This window comes from Euprymna scolopes, chromosome 1 (assembly GCF_053919585.1).
Source record: "Euprymna scolopes isolate OS-2025 chromosome 1, ASM5391958v1, whole genome shotgun sequence".
In the NCBI taxonomy this organism is placed as follows: Eukaryota; Metazoa; Mollusca; class Cephalopoda; order Sepiida; family Sepiolidae; genus Euprymna; species Euprymna scolopes.
In genome coordinates, this window is record NC_136482.1 from 54,269,578 (window position 1) to 54,292,126 (window position 22,549).

At 29.8% G+C, this 22,549-nt stretch overlaps 1 protein-coding gene across 2 annotated transcripts; it reads right to left on the reverse strand.

The window, feature by feature from the left end:
* Nucleotides 1-1,056: 1,056 nt before the first annotated feature.
* On the reverse strand, nt 1,057-20,958 carry LOC145283404 (uncharacterized). 2 transcript variants are annotated; one of them, XM_080132278.1, is made up of 5 exons: nt 20,895-20,957; nt 17,947-17,991; nt 9,277-9,300; nt 4,710-5,106; nt 1,057-1,149 (listed from the first exon to the last, which is right to left on the reverse strand). In XM_080132278.1, the coding sequence occupies exons 2-4, from the start codon at nt 17,981-17,983 to the stop codon at nt 4,718-4,720; spliced, it is 450 nt and encodes a 149-aa protein (XP_079988404.1). In that variant the 5' UTR covers nt 17,984-17,991; nt 20,895-20,957; the 3' UTR covers nt 1,057-1,149; nt 4,710-4,717. The 2 variants fall into 2 exon arrangements, with proteins under 2 accessions (XP_079988404.1, XP_079988405.1); XM_080132279.1 differs by lacking the exon at nt 1,057-1,149 and having other exon boundaries at nt 4,709-5,106; nt 20,895-20,958.
* Between the last annotated feature and the right edge of the window lie 1,591 nt (nt 20,959-22,549).

Sequence of the window (22,549 nt, forward strand, 5' to 3'; positions counted from 1 at the left end):
AACTGTTGATCTAGCAGAACAGAAATCATATTGAATGTCACTGAATAGGTAATCTTTACTAAAGTGGCTGACCACTTCTCTATTTATCACAGATTCTAGACACTTACTCATGACATACAGGATACTGATTGGTCTGCATCTCCAGAATTTTTACATGCAAGGCAAACTGATGAAATTTCCTAAGATGTTGGAAACCATTTCTCATTACTTCGACGTTTAAATAGCTTTGTAAGTATGGTATCTAGTTTCGGTTAAAAGTTTTTGGGGAACCATTATGGGAATACCATCAGTTGTTGATTTACTAGAATTAAAGTTTTTGATAAGCCTGCACCATCACACACATGTTACGCTTTTTCTTTGCAATTTTTCCTTTAAAAGCTTTGATGCTAAGCATTTAATCCAATGTTTAGAATTAATATAAAAATCGGTAGACACATATCTCTCGATTGAAATGGATGTAAGTAACAAAACATCCTTAAGGTTAATTGTTATTAGTCATAATCAAAATGTGAGTTGATGACACATTTTAATAGAAAATAAATAAGACAAATTGGAAATGATAATTTGATGTAATATGGTTTCATTTAAAACTGAAGAGCAAATAATTTATGTTAGTACAGTACTCTTTATCTATATAAAAACGTTAAGTTATGTTTATACAACATGTAATAACTTTTTATTAATGCGAAAAAGGGAAATTAAAATCATATATAAATTAAGGCAAACGTTAAATAATAATTTTACAGTGCTAATGTTTGATATTTATTTATGTAACTTCTACTTTCTTTAACTTCCCACATTTAACCTGACATGAGTTATCTAATATATAAGCGAAAGACATATTTATTCAAGCTATTATAAGAAAAAACAAAGACATGAGAAAATGTGAATAACTACCAAACTATTACTCTTTTAGATTTTTAAGGAAATACAATATTTTTTAAACATTTGAAATGTGTGATCTAAATGTATCAGTTGAATTGATGTATATTTTCTAATTCTACAACCTGAACCAGTGCATAATTATTAGTATGAAAGAAAAACAACAAAGCTAAATTTTTATCAGAAAGGCTTTATTGTAAAAATGATTCGTAGTCTTGTTGAACTTCAATGCCGTCATCGGATCCGTTTTTGTTTCTGTTTTTGTTCCTGAAAAAGAAAGAAATGTGGGATTATTTTATATCATTGGCATTAATTCATTACGTTATTGTTTAATTTTTATTTTAATATAACCAAATACCCACTAAGACATATTAATATATTATAAATCCAAATGCCGCCAAATTCATGCAGCATTTATAATCAAAATGAATGAACAAAAATGATAAAATTATAAAATCTGATTTTTAATCACAAGGTGCTACACTTTTCAAATAATAGCAACCAAATAGAGATACATTAATCCGCAAACAGTTCAAGAACAAAACAGTGTCAGAGTAGAAACATTAAATAACATGAACGTTTAAATAATGTCGATAGGAAAAGAAACTATGAACATTATAAAAAACACATGCTAGTATGGAATAATATTTAGCATACTTAAATCAAGTTACACGTCGACTTTTCAAATATAATGCAAACAGATAAGTAGATAATCTATTTTTTTATCTTTAACAAAATTATTTTCAAGTCCTTGATTCTTATATACAAATTGATATCATATTCATAAACTAATCACATTTACGACCTCATCTGATTCTTCAAGTTATATATAGTCTTTTTTAAAAGATTTAATTAATTGATTCTTATTATTTAATATCAATATTTTTCCATATAAATTTTTGTTGCGATGCTTTTTTAAGAAAAAAATAACTTTATATCATATTGAACACAGGTTATCCTTCCATCGCCAAAGTAAAAAAGCTGGACAAATAACAAAAGCGTAATTTAAAGTAAACAACAACTATTTTTTTTATTATTTTTATATTAACATTATTATATTATATCATTACAGGAAACAGGATTTTTTAAAATTATTTTTATATTAACATTATTATATTATATCATTACAGGAAACAGGATTTTTTTTTACTTAAGTAGATTCATATTTTAAAATATTTATAATTTTTTTAAAGAAATAGTATATTTCTTAACCGTTATTCAGTGGAACCCTTATAAGTTTTTATTTTTATTTAAAGTAGTTTTCTGCCGTCCGTTTCGGCGCCTTTGTCATTATTTAGAGTGTAAAATTTATTTGTTCTCGGTAATACTTGCAATAAAAGTGGAAAACTCATTCTACGTTTGCACTAAGCATGTTTTTTTTTGTTAAAATTACATAATTACAAGTTGTAGATGATATAAATTAAATAAAATGGCAAGTTTATTTATAATGAAAGTCAGTGCAAAAACATTTTGATTTTATTTCATGCATTTGTTTAAGCGTTTCGTTTTCCCTATCTGAAAAAAATCGCATTTGGTAAAATTTTGTACCGGTTGACAAGCAAATTAACACGAAGTTAATTCCCTATTAGCGAAAGTTCAACAGAGATTAGAATTATTTGTAAAATATATTCAAATTGCGTTATAAAAGAGTCACTTCAGTCAGATTGACTAGTTAGGAAATATAAAACTAGATGTATACAAGGGGTGTTTTAATTGGTAATGCTTTCTATTTTTTATTCCACTCGAATGGATCAGATGGGAATTGCAAATTGTATTGTTATTATAACTAAACGTATCCATTCACAACCTGAACGTTTCATGTCTATGTGTCAGATATTGACGGAGTAAGGCTCTACTAACATAATCCCTAATCCATAAGCAGAGATGCATCATTGGATTCCTAGCAAAAGTGTATAAGAATGGTGATAAATATGTAGAAACGTTAATTCTGAACCATGAAATGTCACTCGTTTTAATGTTATAATCATGTCCTCATAGTTCTTCGCCTTTTTCAGTTTAAAACAGAATCTTTACTTTTGAAACAATCCTAGTATGACAACGCCCATGCACAGCCATTGTTAATCGCTGGCAAGTGAATTGTGGATAGTGATGATGATGTAGAAAAATTAATTCTCATAAAACATTGCTCGTTTTAACGGTACTACTCATATCTATGTAACTCTTTAACTTTTTAGGTTAAAAATCAAAACAATAGAAAGCTTTACATTTTGAATTACCATCGTAAGAACGTATAATTAAAATAAGTTTAATAAAGACAACAGATTATAGGAGTTTTTTGTTTGTATGATATTTGTAGTTAGCTGAATAGTTTTCCTTAGCATAGAGTAAGAATCTGTTGTTAACACTTAAGCAAAAGTTATAGCACATATCTGAGTATGAAATTATCAAATAGAGGTCCTTAATAATAGCTATAAAACGGACCATTTAAAAATTCTACTTAAAATAGGTACTGAATATATCAGCATTTTATAAGAAAAATTTATTTTATTTAAGTTAAGTGTTTTTTTTTTTATGATTAAAATTGATGCGTAGCTGAATAGTATTATAATCAATGTTTAGTTCGACGCTGGAATATTTCTGGACCATTGTAGATATCATCATTAATGAAAAAGTGATTTATTTGATCAGTTTAACTTTAATCAGTTTTGTTCTCATACTGATTGCTGATATATACAATTGATGTCCTCTTATTATTGATAATATCGCAATTAATTTCAACAATATAATCAACAAAAATCAACAAAAATATATAATTACTAAAAAAGCCACTTATATAATGATAGGCTATTATTAAAAATTATATTAATAATGAATTCTACATAATGTTGATTGAATATTTATCATCTAATGGCATGTTGGATGCAATTGTAAATAATAAATATAAAGAAAAATAAAAAATAAATATAAAATATCAGAAGATATTTAGTAATATATGGTTAAAGGATACAATCAAATCTGGCTCGATCAATGTTCTCGATAAAGTTCAGGGCGCTATATATATATATGTATATATATATATATATATATATATATATATATATATATATATATATATAGCAATTTGTAGTATTCCGAATTATACTGGGTTAATATAATTCAGTAATTTTTCATATAATTCAGTAATTGTTCATATCTCCTTTATATATATATATATATATATATATATATATATATATATATATATATATATATATACATGTATATATATATATACATACGGTCCTTATGAAAATCATAAAAAGAACATAAAAACTGTACGAAGGATTGCGCAAAATATGGAAACGGTTGCAATAAAAAACAAAATATATTATGATAAAAATATATAAATTGAGCCTTAGAGAAGATACATAGGCATTTATTTATTTGATTATTAAAAAGATTGAACATCCAACATATATGGTATTAAAAATAGAGAGACCTAAAACGCGACGACGTTTCGCCCGTTTAATTCGGGCTTTTTCAAGAGTAAAAACAAATATATGTGTATGAGAATGTTATTTAATTAAAGAGATGGGGAAAGATCAGCATATTCATATCCATGCAAATAAAGAAATTATGTATGTATGTATGTATGTGTATATATATATATATATATATATATATATATATAATTTTTTTATTTACATAGAAATGAATATGCTGGCTCTTGAAAAAAAACGTATTAAACGGTAAAAAAATCGTCGAGATTTATTTATTTGCAATATTTAACATCGCTGTGTTGTTAACTTGCATTTTCTATATAATTATCGCGTTTAATATATGCTAACAATACGGTGTTTTCGATTCTATTGAGGGAAAACGCTTACTTTATATTTTAGTAATGACCGAAATGTCCTAAATCGAATCCATGACCAAATCCACCATATCCACCAACTCCACCATATCCACCAAATCCACCATATCCACCAAATCCATGACCAAACGTTTGGAAAGAATGACCAACAGTCGGGAGATATCCACCGTAATTCAAACTGTCATGATGATGTGTGGGATAATGGACACCGAATGACTGCACGTGAGGACTACCAACAGTATATCCATGGTATCTTACCGGGGAAGTAGAAACATGTGCGCCGCCATATATACCTGGATATCCCCATCCACCGTATCCACCTCCATGGGATAATGTACCGAAACCTCCTCCATATCCGTATAAACCTCCGAAACCGCCGTGTCCAAAATTATCGTGATCACCAAAAAACCCTGCATCAATAAAATATTAGTAGCATTATCGTTGATGCTCGGATAGTCTTTAAATTAATGTTTTTTGCTCTAATACAACGTATCTTATAACGTATTGACAGGAATAACATCGAAAGAAATGCACATATTTTTATATAAACAAAGAGCAGATGTGTATGTGTACTGGTGTTTTTGTTTCTTAATCTTATTCATCCAGAGGAAGTTTCGACGTAAAGACGAAACGTTGCTAAACACATAACACGGTTTTTTCCTTTTCATTTCTCTCTCTCTCTCTCTCTCTCTCTATATATATATATATATATATATATATATATATATATATATATAGATTATATATATGTATATATATATATATATATATATATATATATATATATATATATATATATATATAAACAACCTGTATCTTATTTGATTCGCCTTTTATTCCTCTATAATTTTACCTGTTCATGTTTGAGTTTTAATTGACGTATCTTGGTGTTTACATCTATTTAAAAATAATTTCAAATCGAGAAGGCAAAATAAACTGTGCAGCAACAAATGAGCTTAAAACCAACTTAAAATATCTATCTTTTAGGCAACAAAGTATCTCTAATTGTAATTGTTGTTCCACGTTATACAACGTAACATTTAGTCCATATGCTTCGGCTTTATCTTAGTGATCATCGGGAGCTCATCAATCTCCACCTTTCTGGTTTATCCAATCGAGAAATTGGCTGCAGATTGAAATGTGATGAGAAAACGGTATGAACGACTGTGCAAAAGCACCAAAACACCGGCAGTATTCGTGATGCTTCTAAATCTGGTCGTCCGGAGTTACTTCTTACGGGGAAAACAATGCTATTAAGGTCTGTAGATTCAGAAACAGATTTAAAACGGCTCCCCAAATCCAACAACAGTGTAATCTAGTAAAAATGCTTTCATTCTACAGTTAAGAACTGATTGAATGAAATTTAATTTGCAAGGTTGTGTTGCAAGACGCAAGCCAATGATTTCTGTAAAGAACAGACAGCCCCATTTGGACTTCGCAATGAAGATCATGACTCCATATTTATCGAAAATGATTTTAGCGATAAAAGCAAGTTCAGTTGACTAGACACTGATGACAGGCAGTAGGCCTGTCGAAACAAGGACTAAGAATTTAATCCTAGGTGCCGTTTCAACGCTGTAAGGTGAAAGTTCAGTTTTAGTGTGGGGCGTTATTAGCGCCAATTGTCCAGGACCTATAGTTCGCTTGCAAGGGCGAATTAATTCGACCAAGTACATTAATATATTGAATGAGCATTTTCTACCTCACTTTGACTTGTATTTAGATGATAATCCTATCTTTATGCAAAATAATACTCCCATTCACACAGCTGGCAATGTCAAAAAATTCTTGAAGAGCATGATATTCAATGTTTGGATTGGTCTGCACAATCTCGAGATCTCAATCCTATCAAGAACTATGGAATTATATCAAGCAACAGTTACACAATGATAACATTTCAAATCTGGAAGAACTTTGAACAAAAATTAAAGGAATGACATTTTACCGGAGTATTGTCGCAGACTGATTAAAGGAATGCCCAAATAATTGCAGGCTGTGGAATTGCCAAAGGGCTATGCTACTAAATATTAACTAATCCATTGTGTTCCTGCAGTATTTTGTTGCTTTAATGCTGTAAAGTTACATTTAAATAACAATTTTCCATTGTGCGGAGTTTCCTTTTGTCTTCTTAATTTGAAGTTTTTTTTTTAATTGACGTGAACACCAAGATACAATGAAGTAACTGTAGTTTAAACAGTTACATTCAATTTAGCTTAAATCTGCGATTTTTGAAAAAATGACAAGTACAGACTTTCTTCTTGCTGCCACTGTGTATACATACATACATACATACATACATACATACATACATACATACATACATACACACACACACACGTATATATATATATAGTATGTCTGTGAATGTATGCAAATATAAATAAAAAATTTATACATAATGTACAATACGCACCACACACGCATATATATATATATATATATATATATATATATATATATATATATATATATATATATATATATATATATATATATATATGGATGACAATTAAAGCCAGATCAAACATGGGTTGAGCACTTTGTAATATATTTTCACCCGACGAGTATTTAAAGCGATTAAGCGAAGCCCACTATTAATTTGTTTGTAAACAAGCTGATAGTTCGAGCACTTTGCGACGGGAGGGTGTGGATTTAATACACACTTTAGGAGAAATATTTACGGAACTGATTCGTAGACGAATGGTGAGAGCTGCAGACTGTCAATGCGACGGTTGTAGGTTAAATTCACGGTTGGGGAAAGGTGTTTCTCAAGCCGCACTGATGAGTTGTGATACAAAGAAACAGTACTGTATGTGGATGACAATATATATATATATATATATATATATATTAGTATAAAGGAATATAAATATATTCATATACTAGCAGAGAGAATGGACGGTGCCCGGGATTCAATGATAATCAAGGAATGTTTCGTAGCCCCATATTTTTATTGTCATCGAGATCGGTAAAATCTTCCATTTTTCAATCAAATAGCTTGATTGTTTGCTCTAGTTTCGAACCAATCTAGGTGCACCAGGAGTAAGCTTCACATGCCTCCTAAAGTGTTGTCTACATTGCACCGCAGACAACCTAATGTTGATTTAATAAAATTATTTGTTATATATAATGGTTCGAATTAAAGTTTAAAATGCAAAAGTCAAGTATCATGCGTCAATTGTGCTCTAAACAGAAGCACTCATTTATAACAAGACTTGCCATCTCAAAAGAGCCTACTGTTTGTTTTACTGGGTGCACGATGATAATGGCTTAAATTAAATGTTAAAATAAAATTGTCAAGTACACTGGTGTAATTATACCTTAAACAGAAACATGCATTTCGAACGCGTCACTGTCCTATCAAGGAATTAATTTTATATATCGACCCGTCCGGCTTGTGTGGTAATAACTTTCTCAAATGCACTTGTGATGTTAGGCTGTGTAAGATGTTAACTTTGATCAAAAGCGCATGTCTTTTCTTTCACCAAATGATTTTGATTATCGATAATCTCTACATTCCGGTATGAAACTTATCGAAGATTATTGCCACATATATGGTACATTCGTGTGAAATTTCATAAAAATTGTCCCGGCCGTTCTCGAGTCCATAGCAAACGATCTCACATACGCACAGACAAACACAAAAACTGCCCCTTATATAATAGTAGATAGATAAATAAATATATATATTATAATAGCAGATATATAAATATATATTTACAACTCCATTTATTACAGTCAATGAGGGCGAGCAGGCCTCTTACTTTGTTGCTTTAGCGAAGATTTTTCATTTCTTTGTGAATGTAGTTGGATTGGTTTTAATTTAATTTATTATATGCATATTATGTTATACTTAAACCTCAAAAGTTATTAAACTGGAAGAATGAAATGGTAAGCGTATGTATAAACAAAATACACTTTACCTTAACGTAACGAAAAAAAAAGAACTGCTACTGCTTCGAATAACAACATTAACAATAACAAAATGGTTAACAACATTAACAATAACAAAATGGTTGTCATAATTATAATAATAATTAATAAATAAACATATATATGAACAAATACTTTAGTATAACATAAAATGTAAATAAGCACTCAAAAACTAGGTCATCTCCGATAAGAATCAATTGAAAAAAAAATTCACGCTAAAAAAACACATAAGTGCGCGATATTATAGAGGTAAAACAGCGAAAACAGAAGAGAAAAATATATTCGAAAAAAATATTAAAAACAATATATTAAAAAATGCATATATATATATATATATATATATATATATATATATATATATATATATATATGCATTTTATTATTTACGAAAACGTGCAGCTTCTTTTACTGTCTAATTAAAAAGGGAGTAGTAACGTATATGTTTCATCATATTTCTCATTTATTGTTTAGAAAATATTTTCTTAAATTTGATACTTCTTTCAACTAAAACATTAGTTCCTGATTTGCAAAGACATTTCCAGTGAGAGCATGAATAGTACATTTACAGTCAGTAAATTTTAAATTGGAAGAATATATGAGGAAAACTTGCAATTACGTTTCAAAAATGGTGACAAAATTGTATTTACCTGAAGCAGAGGCGAGTCCAATTACTGAAATAGAAACAGAAATAAATGAGTAGGTTGGCAAAACATACCAAATGTACAGTACGCTGAATAATTCATTTTGGTTATAACATGTTAAGAAAATCTATAACATGTTAAGAAAAGCTGATTTATATCTGAAATTTAAATTAAATTAAAATATATTATAATTGTTTCTCAACGAAAGTACAATTGACTTGCATATATATATATATCTATAATATAAAGTTGAACGTATCTGTGTGTGTCTGGTCACGAATAGGCTCCTATATGGTTGACTATTATAGAAAACTGATCACATATAATGATAGATGATGTATCGAGACACAGGAATGCGTATGTTTGATCTGACATAATGATGATTCATTAAAATTGTGTGGTCTGCGTACGCGCCTGGTCCACAAAGTATGAAAATAAAAAATTAAAAAATTAAAAAACGTTTCCAAGTGTTTTTGATATAGGTGTACATAATAATACTTTGATAAGTATGTTTTAACTTAAATAGCGATGGTATAATAAAATTGTGGGGTCTGCATTTGCGCCTGACCTCCATAGAATGGAAATAGGCACACACTTTAATAAAGACTTTTCATATCTATCTGCGTAAGTATACTTTGATAATTATGTTTCAGTTTGAAGAAATATGGTATAATAAAATTATGGGGTGTTCGTTCGCGCCTAACCTCTATAGAATGGAAATCTGCCACAAAGTTTAACAAAGTTTTTTTTAATATAGATCCACAGAATATTGTGATAAGTGTTTCAGTGTGAACAGGTGTGGTATAATAAATTAAGGGGTTTATCTATTTTATTTTTACTTTCATCATATTTTGCTTTGGTTTTGATACCCCACAAATTCGTAGCTATCTCTTTACAACTCTTCTTTTCATAACCTATCATACTTTCATAAATCAGAGTCCATTTTCTGTATGCTGTTTTTGAACCCAGTCAACGACGGGTACTTTTGTTAGTATATATATATATATATATATATATATATGTATGTATGTATGTGTGTGAGTGTGTGAATAACAATAACTATGTACATAAATTCGATATTTTACATGATCTGAATGGCGTATAGATATGAGCACATCTTTACTATTGTGTATTGGATTGCGTGTATACAGCCAGAGAAATTTATCTTGATAAGGGAATATAGAAACCTGAGAGAAATCCTGGATAAAATCGAAGAAAATTGAATAAAATAACTGGTTCATAACCGTATAGATTCTTAAAATTAATAAAGAATCAGTCAAACGATTATCATTAAACCCAAAGTGGGCTTAAAGGAAAGAATAGTAACTATAGATAAAATATAGATAAAATATGTATAGATATATACACATGCGTAAATGTTCATATCTATTGTTTATGTTTTAATTACTATATGTATGTTAATATAAAGAATACAAATTTTATGACACCAACTAGTAGGTAGAGAAGAAAGTTCTTTTCAGAATTTTTCATTTTGATTTCGAATGATGTATTTTTTAAAAAAGTTTTCCTTATATTACTTTTACTTTATATATCATTTCACGGAGAGTTTTTCGTTCTATCTACATAAGAATCGTTTTAAAATAATTCTGTCGTCTTTTCAGAACGTTGAATACAAGATGAAAACAAAGCCATTCATACAATTTTCTTATTTTAATTCAACCTGGACCGAAAAGCTACTGAAACAGCTCGCGATATCAACGAAGCGTTTACCCCAGGAACCACTACGGAACGCATAGTACAATCGTGATTTAAAGAATTTCCTGGTGGCAATGAGCGTAATGGTCGGTCATCGGAAGTTGATAACGATCAACCGAGCCTTGAAGTCAATCTACGCACAAGTGTGCGAGAACTTACTTCTGAAATAGACGTAACGTACGCGACGATTTCCAACTACTTGGGAGAGAGTGGAAAGAAAAAAAAAAACTTGATAAATGGTTGCCTCACGAATTGAACGACAATAAAAAAAAACACCGTGTCAAGTTGCTTGTACTGATTCTTAACACTGATTGAAGATTTAAATCTGTGAGAAGTGATCTGTTCTTTGACTTGTTAATTTTCAATATGGAAAAAGTCTGCTCACATATGTAAGTTGAAGCAAATAATACAAACATCTTCCTTGGAAAATTTTTCATATTTTTAAACTTTTCTGGGTGCAGAGATGCATAAAATTCGACGAGTGGTTTATTTTCAAAGAGCCTTTTTAAAGAGCTGTCGGCTTGCAAATCAATAAAATCTACCTGTAGTTCTTCGGCAGCTGTTTCAATGTCACATGCAAAAGGTGAGCTGAGCAAATCAAACTGTCCTTCAATTGCCTTGAAATCAGCAAATCTTCTGATAAATTCCTCTTTTAGATCCATCAAGTGGAAACTGTATTTGTCTGATAATGCTTGTGTAACAGCTCGTAAGTTTAGGAAAAGGAGTTAAAAATAAAAAATTAAACAAAATACTGTTAAAAACCCACGGTGTCAAAGAGAGAGTCGGGTGCCATTTTTAATTTTCCAATACATCGGTAAACACTGTATGTTTTTCGAGATGAATAAACATGTTATATTAAATAAAAATACTAAAAGAATATCCAGTTAGGTAGAAAAGTAACTTACCTTGCCTTTGATAACATTTATTTGTTATATATTTGTTTTTGACAACTTTTTCGAATCTATGTGTACAGTAATACAAACCCCATTTTTTAAACGAAAAAATAAAATTTGTTTTCAATTTTAACGGGAATAATATTTTTTTATTGTTATTAACATGAAAATGGAATTTATAAATGTATTTTAAATCGTTGATATTTGTTAAATTAACGGGAAATGAAGCCATTTTTGATTGGTATTAACATGAAACAATAGAATTAATAAATTTATTTTAAATTATTTGTTTTTTCATATATTTTTTTTCGATAAATTATTTTTTCGCTGAATTTGTTTTTTCTATTAAAATTGACTTATTTCACGCATATTTAGTTTTTAACAAAAAATCAGTAAACCAGAACGAAATTAGAAGTTCCGTTCCATTTTTGTGACAACCGACAAACATAGCGTGCTTATTCGTATTTACCATAATGTTGATACAATTTACGAAAATATTAAAAAAAGAAGTAAAATGAGTACTTGAAAATATAGTTATCGAAAACATAACAAAAAAATTAAAATTAGAAACCGCATGAAACCAATCGAAGATTTGATTGGTATTCACACATTTTTCCAATTTTTTAAACACCCACAAAATGTTACATTTTATAGACTTTTTGCATATATTGAATTAATTTTTGGTCATTTATAGAAAAATGGAAAACAAGATTAAAAGTGTGTTTTAATACATATTTTATAAATCAGTTAATTTATTTTAATCAGTAATAAATGTACAAGATTGATTAATATATATATATATGTATATATATATATATATATATATATATATATATATATATATATATATATATATATATATGTAGGCGTCCTGTAAAATTTTAAATTTTAGATATTATTTCAATCAAGATATTTTGAACAAGTAGATATTTGACAACACGGATCAATATTAATTACATTTTTAAAAATATTTTGCTTGAATTTGCATAAAACCCTCTTATAGATATTCTAAAAAGTTTGACTTACGAAATTACATAATGGGAATTTAAATTTAAATTTTTGTAATAAATTAGCATGATTACAGATGTAAACAAAATAATTAGTCAATATTTTAACTTACTAAAATGCTTGGCAATGAATTTATAAGATGTCCTTTCTTTGGAAATTCTAAATATCATATGAAAATTTTAGTGTCTTTTAGGAGTAACAGAGATGGGAGAGAGAGTTCGCTAAGACTTGACCGGTCAGTCGGCTGGAACCCAGACTACAAGGGCCAGATTTTATGGTCCCCACAATATTTTTAGTATATCAAAATAATTTATTGCCTGTTTTCGGCCAGGCAAAAGTTTCGGGCACGGCAAATCAGAAAGGATCCAATAAAGCCACGCCTGGCAGTCTGGCTGGGAACCAAGTGTAAACTTACCAGTCCCCATAAAACAGTCATTTTTTTAAATGTGTAATTCGTAAGGTTTCTTCGTTTTCTTTCTTTCTTCAGAAATTTAGTTAGATTGTTAACGAACGTATTTTTTCATCTCCAAATTTTCATTTTTTGCAAAGATCTGTCCGTACTTGTGTCCGGCAGTCCACACAGCTATGAGAAAACCACAATTCAATATTCAGTACTTGGAGGGCCGCATAAATTCCTTTGGCGGGCCGCATGCGGCTCCCGGGCCGTAATTACCCACCTCTAATCTAGACCTTCCACACACCATTTTTTAAATTATGACCTCTTAGCAGCTATTTGTGGGGAGAGGTGCGAAAGATGAGATCGCTTCAATTCTAAGATAGATTCTACACTTTGATCTTACCCAAAAGACCAATTAACCAGTGGAGTAGAGGGATATAAAGTCAGTCCAGAAAATGGCTGCAACGTTTTATGTTTTAGACATTATTTTATTTAATGTATATTTTTAACAGAATACCCAGTATCGCCCGGAATTAAATGACATTGCTAGAAATATATACTAGCAAAATACCCAACCAATGTCGCCCAGGATTAAATGAGATAGAAGGAAATATTTACTATCAGAATACCCGGCGTCGTCTGGGATTGAATAAGAGAGGTGAACATATATGCTAGTAGAATACCTGGCATCGCCTGGGATTGAACGAGATAAGTTGAAATATATACTAGCAGAATAACTAGCATTGCCCGGAATTTAAATAGATTGAAATATATGCTAGCACAATACGCGGAGGGGGTTAAATCATGAAAAATTGTTGTCGAAATTAGTAACATATCTAAGAATTTTGAAAAATGATAAAATGTTAGTTATTTGGTTAGTGTATGTGTAATGAAATCATAGGCCAGACAATGTATCAAAGTCTTTATTTTACAAAGACGGGGGCGATAATGTAAGCTGAATCCTGAAAAATGATTGTCGAAATTAGTAACATATCCAAGAATTATGAAAAATGATGAAATGTGAATTATTTTATTGGTGTATTTGTAATTAAATATACAGTTCAGAAAATAGGCGATAATGTGGGTTGAATTATGAGTAATAATTGTCGAAATTAGTAACATATCCAAGGATTATGAAAAATGATCAAATGTAAGTTAATTGTATTTGTGTATTTGTAATGAAATAAACAGACCAAACAATGTATTAAAGTTATTATTTTAGTAAGAGGGGGTCGATAATTGGGATAAAATAATGAAAAATGATTGTCGAAATTAGTAACATATCCAAAAAATGATTAAATGTAAGTTATTTGATAGGTGTGTTTGTAATGAACTAAAATACCCATACAATGTATCCAAGTTAGAGGGGGGCTATAATGTGAGTCAAATGATGAAAAATTATTGTCGAAATTAGTTATATATCCAAGAATTATGAAAAATGAAGAAATGTGAGTTATTAGATTGGTGTGTCTGTAATGAAATAAACAGCACAGACAATGTATCAAAGTTATTATTTTTGTAAGACGGGGGGCGATAATGTGGATTTAACCATAAAGAATGATTGTCGTAATTAGTAACATATCCAATAATTATGAAAAATGGTTAAATGTGAGTTGGATGATTGGTGTGTTTGTAATTATAGGGCCCAGACAATGTATTAAAGTTATTATTTAAGTAAGAGGCGGTGATACTGTGGGTTAAATCATAAAAAAATGATTGTCGAAATTAGGAACATATCCAAGAATTATGAAAAATGATGAAATATGAGTTATTTGCTTGGTGTGTTTGCAATGAAATAAACAGTCCAAACAATGTATCACAGTTATTATTTGAGTAAGAGGGGTGGCGATAATGTTGGTTAAATCAGAATAAATGATTATCGAAATTAGTAACATATCCAAGAGGAATTTAGGAAAACTCGTCTCGGGAAAACTCGTCTCGGGAAAACTCGTCTCCGGAAAACTCGTCTCGGGAAAACTCGTCCCCTTTCGCTAGGTAGGAAAACTAGTCCCTAATTGAATAAATATCGATTGAAAACACATTTTATGATCGTTCTTGAAGGAGATATTGTTTTTTAAAATAAACTATAGACCCCCCCATAATATTTTTTTAAAAATATTTTTACTTGTTTAATGTTTTCTTGTTTTATTTTTAAATAAAATTGATTTTCCAAGTGTCCGTTTTCTACCTAACTGGCTAAGTTCTTAGTGGTTTAACTTATTTTAAAGCGTTTATTATGTTCATACAAAGTTAATTACAATTTTTTTTTGTTCTTATTTTAACGATGTTTTTTGGAGTCATAAAAACAATAAAAAAAAAAACAAAACCTAAAAATTAAAAAACAGGGAGCGATTCGATTCTTCGTTATGCTTTTGGTTTTGTTTTTTAATTATGATAGTTTTTTGTTGTTATGTTTTTGTTTTCTGTCATACCAAATGCACTCATGCGTTATTTAAAATTATAATTTTATCAATTATCAACATTTATTGTCGTCCTGTCAAATTTTGCAAAAATTAACTAATAAATTAAAAACGAAATATTTTTTTGGCGCGAGAGATGCCATGTGCTAACAATCTCTCGTTAACTCATTTTTAATTTTTTTAATTTTTACTTCAAAATTCTAAAATCAATCATTAAGAGAGAAAGTAATCACTAAATACATTTATTAATCAATTTTATTGAAAACTCCGCGATCGTTTATCAAGAATCTTTTTAATTTCATTTTTTGTTGATTGCTTTTCGAAGGGAGATATAGGTTTTATGATCCCCTCTCTCTCTAAATTATATTTTAAAAAATATTAAAATTTATTATTTTCTTTTTAAAACCAAATCTCCCTCAGTAATTTCTTTAATTTTCTATTTTTTAGCGATTATCAAGACCCCCTAAGATGTGATATACCGGACATTATTTCTCGTTCTCCCGTAACACTCGACCGACATGTTTTTTGTTTGTTTTCTGTTTTTTTTTCTTTACCAAATAAACGATTCCAAATAAATTAAATAAACAACATAGTCGGCGAGGTAGAAAAATCGATTTTACCCTTTTATAAACAACAGTATATAAGTAAATTCTTTTTATATTAATATAAAAAAAATATTCGGTCTTGTTTATGAACATAATAAACGCTTTTATTAAAAACACAAAAAAAAAACATTAAACAAGTAAAAATACGTTGTCGAAATTAGTAACATATCTAAGAATTTTGAAAAATGATAAAATGTTAGTTATTTGATTAGTGTATGTGTAATGAAATCATAGGCCAGACAATGTATCAAAGTCTTTATTTTACAAAGACGGGAGCGATAATGAATCCTAAAAAATGATTGTCGATTTATAGTTTTTTTAAAAAACAATATCTCCTTCAAGAACGATCATAAAATGTGTTTTCAATCGATATTTATTCAATAAGGGACCAGTTTTCCTACCTAGCGAAAGGGGACGAGTTTTCCCGAGACGAGTTTTCCGGAGACGAGTTTTCCCGAGACGAGTTTTCCCGGGACGAGTTTTCCCGGCACCATCGAAGAGTCATGGGATTCAACGAGATAGGTCCAAACATTTACATACAGAATACCCGGAGTCATTCAGGATTGAATGAGATACATGCAAATGTATGCTAGCAAAATACACGGGCATTTTGGATCGAATGAGATAGATGCGAATATATACTAGCAGAATATCTGGGATTGAATGAGATTAATTGAAATACATACTAGCAGAATACCTTGCGTCACACAGTATTTAATGAGATTGATGGAAATTTTTATTAGCAGGATACCCAGCGTTGCCCGGGATTGAATGAGATAGGTGGAAATATATAGAAGCAGAATACTAGGCATCGCCCGGGATTTAATAAGGCAGGTGCAAATGAATACTAACAGAATACCTGGCATCGCCTGGGATTTTATGAGATAAGTACAAATACAGAAACGAATACTTGGCGTCGCCCGGTATTGTATTAGACAGCTGCACATATACACCCGCAGAATATCCGGCATTGCTCAAGATTGAATGAGATAAGTGAGAAAATATCCTAGCAATATCCCCGTCATCGCCCGGGATTAAAGGAGATTGATGGAAATATAAATATTCTGCTAAAATATAAATATATATTAGCAAAATTTCATACATGTAACACCCGTTCTAGGTAGATAAAATATTTTTTTGCTCGAAATAGCAAATAATTTTTTTTTTACACAGGCATCACCACATTATCAAGGCAAGTGACCACTCAAGGAGAAGGGTTAAATAATACATAGACATTAAAATTTCCTCTCTCCCAAGAATAACAAATATATATTCAAAAGCAAATTCAATTTTCTCATTGCTTATACGGTCCCGATCAATGCCGGGTAGCCCCGCTAGTATTATATAAACTTCTGAGTGAAACAAATAAGTACTATGAAAATAAAAGCACGATATGTGGTGTATAAATATCTGTACGTTTCTTAGTGAATTAGGTAACAAGCTCATTTCTGATTTCATTTTAAGTAGTATTATATGTGATATAATATTTTATTTATATTTAACATTGTTTCATAGAGAATTATTTAAAAATATACTATTATTAACATTATTATTATTATTATTATTATTATTATTAGTAGTAGTAGTAGTAGTAGTCATGATGGTATGTAGCATAAAAGAATATAACTTTATCTTACCGGACATAAAAGCAAGTACTATTGATGTCGGAGCCATTTACTGTTCTGTGGAAGAAGAAATAATGATCAGTTAATAGATTGTAAATTAAAATAAAACATTACATTAATAAGTACAAATAATTACTTAATATATTTAAATGCATGTTTTCATTCGTTTAAGCATTTTATCTTCGAATTTAATATTAATTATAGATATAATATATATATATATATATATATATATATATATATATTGAATGAATGACAATAGTCTATATTTTAAAGTGCATGATGTTGACCATCCTATAATTTTTCCTTTAATTCAGTTGACATTTACAATTTTTGACGGTATCTGTTGCGTAGCACAAAATCAATCACTTAATTATTATACCAATTAGTGAATCTATTTTGCCCTGAATTCATCAGAAGAAATTGCAACAATCAATCCATCAAAAGGAAATAAGGTACGTTTTGAGATGATTAAATTGGAAAATTGGAAGAGAAGCTGTAAATACCTTATAATGTTTCCATTACGCCATTTTGAATTTAGAAATAAAGTCACTAAACCCATCTATCTGTACTAACAAATTCTATTAATTCAGATATATTCTGCAAAAAATGTTCTGATTAATAATAAGTAAATTTATTAATTATTATTAATGTATCCATATCTATGAAAATAACATCAATAATTATAATTACACGTTTGCATATACGAAACTAATATATATATATATGTATATATATGTATATATATATGTATATATATATGTGTGTGCGTTTGTGTGTGTGTGTGTGTTACGGGTTTTGTACAGGATTCAATAAAACATGATTGCCGTATTATTAATGCGAATTGCAAAACACATTACATGTTTTAAAATGTAACCTTCTAACATGCACAAGACAGTAACCATTTAGTCAATATACTGACACAGTTAAATGCAAGCTAACGTTTACGTAAGTAAATATGATTTTATATATTTTAAACAGAAAGCCTATTATAAAGAATTTGAAGCCTAGAAATTGTATGGATACTATAACGGCATATAGAATCTGATGTCAAGTTTAATTTCATTGGATAGCTGTAGTCATTGACGCACAGATAGTGACTATATGGACGGTTAGTGTCAAGGAGTTATAAGGAATTTAATTACTTATTTACAATGGATAACGTAAGCCTTGAACTAAAACATGTTGATTAGTCTAAGCAAAAATTAATATTAAGTACTAAAGTATAGAATACTTCATTTAACTACTAAGATGCGTTCATGTTCTCTCGCTAATAATAATCATAGTCTAACGAAATTATACAGTCTTATAACGCCATGTAAAATAAAGAAAAATAAAATGCAAACCTTTAATCGAAAATGTTACACATCGTATTTGCTCCAATATGCCATGTTTTTATGAAGAATATTATAAATTATTTTCTATCTAGTGGACATGAATGTTTTTCAAATGAAGCCATTTTCGATTTATTTATTGAGTATAATATCTTCTTCATCGTGATGCATAAAACAAAATAATAAGCTGTCATTAAAGATAATATTAAGCCTTTTAAACGCGTTAAATGTCAGATAATGTTCATAACTTTTTTCCAAGTATGAACAATTTGGAAAGGCTGGGGTCAAGTAGTAACCGCTTATATACATTTACTTCAAGCTTTACTTTGATAGGGTATTGGAGTATTAATCAAGGACCATGCGTTAAGTAGTAGTTATCCTTAGCACGATATATATGTACAACTGCAAGAGGTAAACCTCTATTCTATCTAAAACCTGACCTTAATCTTTATCATCCGTTTTTCCTGTGTTACTTACCCTAGTCCCCGATAGTAACTACTAATCAAGCCCTTCGGAGCGTACTGGTAGATATGACACGCAACTGCATTTTGTGTGAAAGCCCGATTTTTGAACAGTAGTTGTGACCTCACGCTTTATTTATAGCTAAGATCTTGTTTACAAAATCTAATTTTAAATGCTAATGCCTTGATGATGTTTGAACCCAGAACATATATATGTAATTGCAGCACAGTAACCAATTATAGCACTTTGGCAATAAGAAGGCGATGCTATAAACTGTATAAATATAACAGCTATACATTTTCTCTCTCTAATTGTTTCTATGTATGTATCCCCTTGTTTGAACTTGAATATAGCTCAAATAGAAAATATGGGGATGTATGTACTTTTTTCTCTTCTCTTTTTTCTTAATTTTTAAAAAAATTCTGTTTTTTACAATCGTCATTGAATATCCAAAGACTATCTGTTATTAAAGTTGTCCTGGTGTTAGGAGTAATAGTATGAGGACTTCTGAAAATAAGAATACAATTCCCTTCACCTTCTCTACTTATAACTAATTAAAATGTAATTTCAAACAGCATATATATATATATATATATATATATATATATTAAGCAATAGAACATTAGTATTTATTATTTAACAATGCAGGCATAAATTGGTCGTATATGGCTAGCGAAAATAATGTACACTTTGCTTGATCTAAAGTTCACAGAAAGGGCATCGTTTCATTTTTTATGCAATATGGTAGAATTTAGTAGATTGCTAGAAAAATATAATATATTGCCAGTATGAGAATCGAAGATAAACTGGCTATAATATAAAACCATACTAGTTTACATGAATTATATTGAAAAAATGATTAATAAATAGTGTAAAATGCGTGCACGAAGGTATGAATACAAATTGATATATGCAACAACACGCATGTATTTCAAATGTAAAACATAGTTTAAATTGGGATGGGATGAACTTTTCATAATTATTGCTTGATTTAATACGGTATTATTTATAGAGGACAATACAATATGTCATTAGTGTTAATATTGTATATGTCAGCATGTTTACGAATGAACCAGTATTAGATTAAGGAAAAAAGTTGTGTGAAATATTATTATGTAAAACACACTAAAAAAAATTACGAAAGGGAATAAATAGGAAACTTACAACAGGTCTGCTTGTTTTTGAGCGGTGAATCCTATGACTGCTTTCGGTGGATGCATCCTAGAGAATTTATAGGGATTTCGCTTGTTGTAGAACGGGTTTCTGGTCTTTACGCGGTCTTTAGTGTAGTTTACCGATCTCATTAATGTTTTGTGGACTGAGAACTTTTTGCGACAAACAGGGCGTACAAAGCCATTTATTCTGTTGATTCTCAGCAAAATGTTATAATATTTCATCAATTTATCATAAACAAAGCGAACTAATTTAGATACATTTCTCACTAATTTTGTATTTTATGACATGTCTCAATTTTTTTTAAATATTTTAATGTATTCGTATATTTTCGATCAAAGTCGAAAGGATCAAAGGAAATTGTGAGCTAGACAAAGAGACCTTTTACCAGAATATATTATTTTTTATGAGCGAAATCTTTATTTAGATGGATGAATCGTAAAAGTTATTTATTGGAGATATTCAACTTTTCTAATAACATAAGTATGTTGATTAAACGTGATCGTCTTAATATAAGTAATGTGGCGACGGAATTTGAGATGCTACAGAGTGATCCAAAAATCAGAACCCATATTTTTTTAGTGAAATAGATGAATTTAATTCAAACCTTTATTCTCTCACGATATGAGTGGTGTATGAAAAATTTAAATCATAGTTTCACCAACAAAAGGAAAATACATTTTGTGTGGAAGCCTATTTTGCAAACAAATCATACACGGTCGTGCAAGCAAATTTTAGAAGACAGTTTCGGTGTGATAATACTGTATCAAAAAGCAAAATCTTTGACTAGATAAAGAAGTTCAGAGAGCATAGTAATGTACAAAGTCTTAATTCTAAAGGCATCACGGACATTCATTCCGGTCGGAGGAAGAGTGCTACGATAGAAAGAAACATCAACGAAGTATGGAACTTAGTCGAACGGCGTAGTCAATGACTGGGATCACTCGAGCGTATTTGAGGCATATTCTCAAATCAGATCTTTATTTGTGTCCTTACCAGATCATAATAAAGCACAAACACAGGGAGGCAGACATGGCAAAACGTGTTGCAATGTGTGAATGATGTTATGACACAATCGAAGACAATTTAAACTTTTAGATCGTGTTTGGTTCTCTTACAATGCGCAATTTCTAGCGTCAGGACATATCAATAGTAAAATTAATGTTTTCCATGGTATAACAACCCCAGAAGAATTTTACAGACGTCGTTACACTCAGTAAATTGCATAGAATTATTATCCATTTCCAAGCATAGCAGATTCTGTTCTTAATTGTTTAAAATAGGGAAAATGAGAGGCCTTATACAGTGAATAAGGAACTTTATGTGGCAGAGCTGTGGAAGTTCTGTGCATCTATTGCACGTCGCAGTACGACTGATCGAGATAACCAGTGGATCCAGCAAGATGGAGTGACTCACACATACAATAAATAACATCCTTGACTGGCTAAGAAAGCGATTTCAGGAAAGCCTAATCAGTAGGATGTGTGACATTAATGGGGCAGCATATTTACTGGACTTTAACCCCCTGATTTATATATGTAGGGATATCTGCAGGATAATGTATCAGAACAATCCTCAAACAATTCGTAAGCTCAAAGCAACAATTGCAGCAAAAATCAGGGGAATCCTCAAACAGCAGTGCAAGC

Coding starts and splice junctions, on each gene's coding strand:
- LOC145283404 (XM_080132278.1), bottom strand. CDS start 17,983: ATGGCTCCGACATCAATAGTACTTGCTTTTATGTCCG. Junction 9,301..17,946: donor AGTACTTGCTTTTATGTCCG/GTAAGATAAAGT, acceptor TTTCTATTTCAG/TAATTGGACTCGCCTCTGCT. Junction 5,107..9,276: donor TGGACTCGCCTCTGCTTCAG/GTAAATACAATT, acceptor TTATTGATGCAG/GGTTTTTTGGTGATCACGAT.